Source organism: Mus caroli, chromosome 11 (assembly GCF_900094665.2).
Source record: "Mus caroli chromosome 11, CAROLI_EIJ_v1.1, whole genome shotgun sequence".
NCBI classification, from domain to species: domain Eukaryota; kingdom Metazoa; phylum Chordata; class Mammalia; order Rodentia; family Muridae; genus Mus; species Mus caroli.
The window spans coordinates 1,864,780-1,872,986 of NC_034580.1; the positions used below are offsets into that span (position 1 = coordinate 1,864,780).

General features: G+C 48.8%; 1 protein-coding gene across 1 annotated transcript in view; it reads left to right on the top strand.

Annotated features, from left to right (window-relative positions):
- The window catches only part of Ap1b1 (adaptor related protein complex 1 subunit beta 1), a 53,775-nt gene that overhangs the window by 25,039 nt on the left and 20,529 nt on the right, over positions 1 to 8,207 (top strand). The window contains exons 4-8 of the mRNA XM_029483167.1: positions 1,089 to 1,194; positions 3,354 to 3,489; positions 4,393 to 4,638; positions 5,804 to 5,994; positions 7,092 to 7,313. Of these exons, the coding sequence (XP_029339027.1) occupies positions 1,089 to 1,194; positions 3,354 to 3,489; positions 4,393 to 4,638; positions 5,804 to 5,994; positions 7,092 to 7,313 (901 nt within the window). The remainder of the gene's footprint in view (positions 1 to 1,088; positions 1,195 to 3,353; positions 3,490 to 4,392; positions 4,639 to 5,803; positions 5,995 to 7,091; positions 7,314 to 8,207) is intronic.

Genomic DNA, 8,207 nt, shown 5'->3' on the forward strand with positions numbered 1-8,207 from the left:
CAAAAAAAAAAAAAAAAAAAACCAAAACCCTCATCATCTTTTTTCTCATTAGGAATCGACTTAGTTTTCTCATCCCTTTCCCCACATAACAGCCCTACCTCACCCCACCCAAAGAGACTCACGACAAAGAACCTAAGTCTAGAATTCCTCATGTGGCTAATTAACATCAGCAGCTGTCCTTGATGCAGAACAGAGTGCCAGGCTCTGAGATGGACACTTTACAGCTGAGAGTAAGTGAGAGAATTCATTGCCCAGTCCAGAGAGAACAGGCAAGAAAATGGGGTCAGAGAGGCAAACGGGTGTCTATGGCAGAGCCAGCCAAGCAAAGGGATTTGTTTAGAAGCTAAGATTTGCAAGGAACAAATCTGGTTTTCAACTTAGCCTGTCTCATCTGCTGTGGAACAGCCTCCATTGCTCACTTATACAATGGGGAAAGGCAGGTTGTTCTGAATATGAAATAAGAAAGAATACGGAAAAAATTAGTGTGGTGCTGGGCTCAGTGAAAGGCTCAGGAGCTGTCTGCTGCCTAACATGTTAGCAGGTCCTGACTGTGTCCAGGGCATGGGGCCGGGGGACAACCACACGTCTACATTTCCTTTTTCCACATCATCAAGTTCCTGAGAACAGAATTTGTTACATGCTGCAGCTCTTGTAGAATAGCTGAATTCCTGTCTCCAGGCTGAGGAAGTGAAACCCTTAGCAAGCTGTTTGAGCTCAGGCTTCTGGGAAAACAGGAAAAGCCTGCATGTGAGATCAACCAACTCCCCCACCTCACCCTCACCCCAGTACCCCAATTCCATTCAGCCTTTAGGGAATCAGGGCAAGGGAGAAGACTGAGGAGAGCTTGCAGTGCATTTTCAGGAGTCTAGCTGAGCAGCCCTTCAAGATCCTGGTTCCTGTTTCTTCACTCCAACATGACCTCCAGGCTCCTATCAGCTTCCTTTCTCTTCATTGTTCCTGTCTCTTGTCCTTCCTAAAGCCAAGGGCCTAAAGCTGCTCTCTACCTCCACCTAGTTCTCTGGGAAATTAGTGCAAGAAGTCATCTTACACATGGGGATAAACTGCTCATGGCTGTCTTCTTTCCTTAGGGGAGATCTTTGAGCTGAAGGCAGAGCTTAACAGTGACAAGAAGGAGAAGAAGAAGGAGGCAGTGAAGAAAGTGATTGCATCAATGACTGTGGGCAAAGATGTCAGGTATGCAGGAGCAAGCTGGTGACGGACGGCCAGGGGCTGACCAACATGAGGTGCCATAGCTTAGGTCCACTTTGACTCTTTGGCTTCTTTGACAAACTTCATTTCCAGACACAGGATTCTGTTTGCACATGAGTGACAAGCTGAAATGCTAATGTCTCAGACAGTGAGGGAGGGAGTGAAGTAGACTGGGATGAAAGGGCAGCAGGCATTCAGGGGGTGCAGCAGAAAGCCTCTCAGAAGCCCTGGAGATTGCTGCCTGGTAAGGAAAATGAGCACAGGACAGCTGGGCGCCCTGGGGTGTTGTTTTCCTTAACAACAGGGAATGTGGGGTCGTTGCTTTGTTGTTCTCCATCCGACACTCGGCGCCTGGTCTAGTCAGTCTTCGTGTTGGATATAGTTGTGTCTAACTGCCTGTCAAGTTGAGAAGTCTCCAGGTGATAGATCTCATGACTGCTCTGTATTTTCATTGGCCCATCTATAGAAAACCTTCAGATACGTTTTCTCGGGTTCTCTACACATCCCATTGGATGCAATGATGTTTCTTCTGCCAAAATAAATGAGACAAAGAATGAGGAAAATTACTCTGAAATAGTCACATGGCCAGTGCAGAACTAGAAATCAAGCCTGCCCCTTTCAGAATCCAGGCTCTGTCCTCTGTATGCCATGGTACCGTGCACCTACCACAGAGGTTCTGGTACTCCGTGGCTGGACCTTACAGAATGTTCCCACTGTCCCAGGCTTCCACACAAATTGGCCACCCCCTTGCTAACCTTAGGGAAGGCCCTTCTGCAGCCAGGTTAGGAGAGTCACTAGCAGATGCCTCATTGGGTCAGAGTGTAAAAGGATTGGGTGTCTGGGGTGAGGTGCCTCAGTGGGTAAAGGTGTCTACCACCAACCCTGGTGACCCATGAGACTGTCTGATACTACTTGTCCTCTGACCTCCACATATGTGCTGTAGACCACACACACTCATACACACACACACACACACACACACTCAATCAACTATGATTTTAAAACATGTTAAAAGGGTTGGACATCTCTAAGTCTCATACTTTCAAGAAAGAAAAACTGTTCTCCTTCAGTTAGAACAGTACTGTCACTTCCTAACAGAGCTTGCTTTGCTCATGACACCTGCTAGAGCCATTCAGGCTCTTCACTTCCTCTTCCTCTCCACAGTGGCTCTGTTCTGCTGTGCCATCTTTCGAGGTGACTTTGTCCATTGCAGCTCTGAGGGAACCTGGCCTATTGGGTGCCCCCTTCATGTTCTATGCTTCCTTGTTCTTGGCAATGAAAGCCCAAGAATTGAGACAGGATGATGGCTCAGATTCCAGAAAACCGATGTTTGCATTTCACATCACAAGGCCTCTACTCTTCAGTGACCACTTTGGTACCCTATAGGGAAGAGTACTGTCAAGAACAGCAACAGTCATAGAGCTGGCTCTTCATGTTATTTGGGAGGTGGGCATGCAGGTTGAAAACAGAGCTTCTTTGTGTAGCCCTGACTGGCCTGGAACTCTGTAGACCAGGCTAGCCCCAAACTCAAAGATCCACCTGCCTCTGCCTGGTCAGTGTTAGATTAATAAAATAACTTAATGCACGCACCACCACCACCACTGTTTAAGATTTCTTATCCTCAGAGTAATGAATTGGGAACACGCTCCTGGCCTCCTGAGGCTGTTCAATGAGATGAAGTACGTCTAACCCTTAGCACCAAACCTGCCACACAGCACACGCACCATGTACCTTGCTGGCTCTTAGTGGATGCCAAACCTGTCCCTTCAGCCCTGCTTCCCTGAGATGCTCTAGAACCAGCAGCTCAACACAATGAAGTGTTAGGAATGGAAAAAGACTAATAATTCAGCAAAGACCAGAAGCTTCAGAAATGCTCTCTTTTTTAAGTATCACAAGGGCCTGGAAAAGTGGGTTTCAGAAGGTAGGGAGGAGTACTGGGAATTGAACCCTGTACTTTGTATGTGCTAGGCAGGTGTTCTACCATTAAGTCCCAGCCCCAGCCAAAGTCAACTACTATTGCACCTTCTTTACAAATGAAGAAACCTGTCCCCTGCTTCTCCCTGTCAGCCCTTCCCTCCCATGCTGCCTGAAAAGCCCTCTTTTCTCAGTCTTCACCCACTTCTGATGCTACTTTGACTTTGCAGTGCTCTCTTCCCTGATGTGGTGAACTGCATGCAGACAGACAACCTGGAGCTAAAGAAGCTGGTGTACCTGTACTTGATGAACTATGCCAAGAGTCAGCCTGACATGGCCATTATGGCTGTCAACACCTTTGTGAAGGTGAGTAGAAACCCAGTGGAAGTGGGGCAGGGGTGAGGGGGGCTGCTCACACGCTCATGTCCCTGTCTTTTTGGAGTGCTTGGCACTTGGGCTCAATTGCAGACTTAGAGGCTTCCTGTTCAGGCTGAGGGCATCTTCCTCCAGCAGAGGGCTCCCTCTCTCTCCAGAACCACAGACCTAAAGACTATGCCTCATTCATCCCCTGTGAGGTGGCACCAGGCCTACTGGCCTCTCATTCTCCTGGGCTGGGCAGCCATTCCCTGTGCCTACTGCCAGCACAGACTTCAGCAGGCATCCAAGAGCAGCTCGATTCCCTTTCCATATGACTCCTTTCTATGTTTTCTGTTACCAGATGAGGAGCAAAGCATGAACTTGGACATTGACTCCTAGCCCACTGATGCTCGCATACAGGAAACTTAGGGGTTTCTGTGACTAAATGTGCCTATCATTCCAGCACTCGGCAGACTAAGGAAGGAGAATCGCTATGACAATAGGTCGTAGTTAGGCTATATAGTGAGTTCCAGGCCAGTCTGAGCAACATGCCAAGGCCCTATCTCAAAAAGAAAAGACTATGGTGCTAAGAGCATTGAGGTTTGGATTGCTACTCTGCTCTGACTGGGTGAGCCCATAACCTTCTCCAGAGCCCCGCCTTCCTTGGCTGGGAAATGGCCTTAGGAAGAGCAGAGAAAGTGTGTAGAGCCTCTCACACAGGATGTGACAAATGCTTGGCATCCGTTCTGTGGCATTTGCTTTGAGTATTGTTGGCTATGGTCAGTGGAGATCCCAGAGCAGCTGATGTTGCACAGAGCTGGAGGCCAGGAAGAATAGGAAGCCACAGGTGACTCATACCGCCCCTGCCCCTGCCCCTGCCCCTGCCCCTGGCCAATGACTGGTTCCCCTCAGGACTGTGAGGACCCCAATCCTCTCATCCGGGCCCTGGCTGTGAGGACTATGGGCTGCATCCGAGTTGACAAGATTACAGAGTACTTGTGTGAACCACTCCGGAAGTGCCTGAAGGATGAAGACCCATATGTGCGCAAGACAGCGGCTGTGTGTGTGGCCAAGCTCCATGACATCAATGCCCAGCTGGTGGAAGACCAGGGCTTCCTGGACACACTTAAAGACCTCATCTCAGACTCTAACCCCATGGTGAGTTGCTAGCAGTCATTGTGATGCCTCCACAGACTCCTGGATTGCCTGAGAAGACAACCTGGGTTGGCCCTTCACCTGGCTTTCCACCTTAGAAGTTAGAGCCTTGCTGAATATCTAATTGTGATTCTTCCTTGCGGTGGTTTGCGGGGAACTAGGCCTGGATTTCCTGTGAGCCTCTCAAACTAGCTACATTTAGGACAGCTCCCTAATCTTTCAGAGCCCTGTTTGTCTCATCATTAGATTTTGGGAGGTCACATACCTAACCTGAGCTGGCCTGATCTGGCAAGCTGTGACTACAGTCAGTCTATCGCTTTCCAGTTGCTGTCATGTCAGTAACTCCTAACCAAGACCTCCTGTCATCTCCAGGCCTGTAGTCCTCTTCCTACAGTGCAGAAGACAGGACACCAGGATGTGTTAGGTGGGAACCCAGTCCCCTCACTCATTGTGATGGCAGCGGTTTGCAGTGAAGTTTGTGGGGACCTGTAATCCCAGCAATCAGAAGGCTGAGGCAGGAGGATTGAGAGTTAAAAGCAAATCATTGATGCATAACAAGGGCTTTTCTAAAAATTGGAAACTATGTAAGAAAAAAATGAATATTTAAAACACTGAGCACTGCTCCCACTCTGTATCCACCAGAAACACCGATTGCTCATAGATTAATGACAGCCAACTAGACCACTGTGTCAGAGAGGAAAGATGAAAACATTGAGACTGTACAGAAAAGGAGTTGTCCTGGCCGAAACATTTAGTAAACCCCTCTAGAGCCCACATCCATCCACTACCAGCAGCCTTGAAGAGATGTGCAGGATTCTTCTGTCTCTGAGAAGCACAGCTGACAACCACTGCAATGAGCACTCTGGCCAGTAGAGGGAAGTTGGGTTGCTAACAGGCATTGTGTTAAAATGTGAGGTCCCTGGAGTTGGACTACTTTCCCCACTTCTTTCCAATGGCAGGTGTACTAATTTTAGTTTTGCTTTACAGAGGGGTCCGTAGGGTGAGTGCTTGTCATAGACCAGACCTTCTTGGGGCTCTAGAACCTATCAGTAGGGTCATACCATATTCCTTACAGAACATTCCATCTTGATCTGCTAGTGTCACTAGCCTCTGTGCTCCCTGACTTGAGCAGTACCTTCAGCCTCAACCCTTCTACCTTCTCATCCAGGTGGTAGCGAATGCAGTGGCTGCCCTGTCAGAGATCGCTGAGTCTCACCCCAGTAGCAACCTGCTTGACTTGAACCCACAGTCTATCAACAAGCTGCTGACAGCCCTTAATGAGTGCACTGAATGGGGCCAGATCTTCATTCTGGACTGTCTGGCCAACTACATGCCCAAGGATGACCGCGAGGCCCAGAGGTAAGCAGACCAACCCCTTGCTTACCAGCCTACTTGGATATGGTCCTCACGGGGCTCTCTGAGTGCGGCCTCAGACCTGAGGGGGCCTCTTTCCAAGACCTTTCTTCCTAGCATCAGACACACTTTAAGGGAACTAGCCCAATACTCACCTCCAGAGCCATGTTATCAGTTGTATGGTTTCAGGCCATGAGCTTCCTGCTTGCTGTGAGCATAGATAGGGCCTGGCCAGGAACGGACAAGGATCTGTCTGGGCTAAATCAAGAGTTTTGTAGCTCCAAAATCACTAATTTTTCTAGGTACCTGACCTCTGCTACATGCCTTCATGTTAGGTAACCTTCAAGTCTTCGACATGCGTCCTGTCATCCTTGCCCACCTCACAGACAAGGAAGCTGAGTTAGTGAGTGGGGAGGAGCTGTGTAGTTCACCCAGCTGGACCTGTCATGGCCAACATGAGTGATAGAGAAAGAGCTGGCAGTTAGAGGTATCTATCCTGTCAGGCTCTGCACTTACTCTGTTCATTTACGTGCCTGCAAGCCTGTGCTGCAGACACGATTGCATCAACTCTAAGATGGGGAAACTGAGGCTCACGGTGTCTTGGGCCTGTTAGTCAGTAGGCAGCAGACAAGGAGGCCTTGCTTCTATAGAAGAGAATCTGCTTTAGCCAGAGATTTAGCTTGGTTGGTAGAGTGCTTGCTGAGCATACAAGAAGCCCTGCGTTCCGGCCCCAGCACTGCATCAACCATGCATGGTGGTGTGTGGGTAGTCTCAACACTTGGAAGTGGAGTTAAGAGGATCAGAGTGTTAAAATCAGTAGTAGAACACTTGTCTCACAGACATGAGGCCCTAGGTTCAGTGCTAATACTGGAAGAAAAAGAAAAAATGGAGGGAAAAGGAAACAGCCTTTGGCTTGAGAAAGTCATTGGCTGCGTAGCCCATCTGGGTTACACCTGTCTCAAAAAAACTCCCCCCAAAAAAACAAAAACAAAAAAAACTCAAAACCCAAAAAACAAAAACAAAAAACATGCTATTTTGAAAAGTGAAACAGAGCTTTTCCCTTCTCTCTTTCTCTTTGCTCTACTGGGATTGCTGGACCGCAGCATCTGTGAGCGGGTCACTCCTAGACTCTCCCATGCCAACTCTGCTGTGGTGCTGTCTGCGGTGAAGGTGCTGATGAAGTTCATGGAGATGCTGTCCAAGGACCTGGACTACTATGCCACACTGCTCAAGAAGCTGGCCCCTCCCCTGGTCACACTGCTGTCAGCAGAGCCAGAGCTGCAGTATGTGGCTCTGCGCAACATCAATCTCATTGTACAGAAAAGGTACAGCGACTACCACACATGTTTGCCATGTACTAGAGACAGGAACCCTCAAGGGAGACCAATCTGTCACCATGTAGGAAGGGGTTCTCAGCCAGAGTGCCTTTCCCTCGGGGTCCTTGATAATATTGGAGACATACTTGGTTTTCACTAGAGGTAGCTACTGGCATCCAGTGGGCAGAGACCAGGGACACTGCTCAGTATCCTGCAATGCTGTGCACTCCCAGGTCAGCCTCAGAGAGGACTGACAGGTAAAGGTAAGCATGATGCTGCTTTGCCCCAACATTGGGCAGCTCAGAGCCTGTACAGTCCTTGAGATCTGAAGACTTTGTATGTGTGCAGTTTGCTTGGGAACAGAGTTCATAGGTCTCATCGAAATCCTCAAAATTGGAGACATTAGAGATGGTGAGGGATGGTGGACTTGGCATAACCTCAAGGCCTAGGGAGAAGTAGAGTGCTGGGCAGCCTGCTTTCTCCTCCTGAGGGAGTGACTCAGGAAGCCACTGCTCTCAAGAAAGGGGTCCTGCGCTAGATGGGGAAGGTCTGAAGCGCTGTGAGCAGCACCAGTCTGAAGTGTCACAGAAGTGACCTCTTCTGAGGCAGTCCTGAGGGAGGGCATCTTGAAGCTGGGTCAGGATCTACCTCCTAAAATCTTCTCCTGGCCTTTAGTCTAATAGATCTCTCTGTAGTCGGGGCTTAGTGAAAACAACTCATTCCTGCTATCTGCTCGCAAGAACCAGGAGCATGGTGGTCAAGCCCCAGGAAGGTAGTATACTCTTTGTCACAGCATCTGCTGGGTTCTTGATAGTTCTTTTTTTTCTTTTTTCTTTTTTTTTTTTTTTTTTTTTTTTTTTCTGGGTCCTACAGGGTTTCTCTATATGGTCCTGGCTGTCCTGG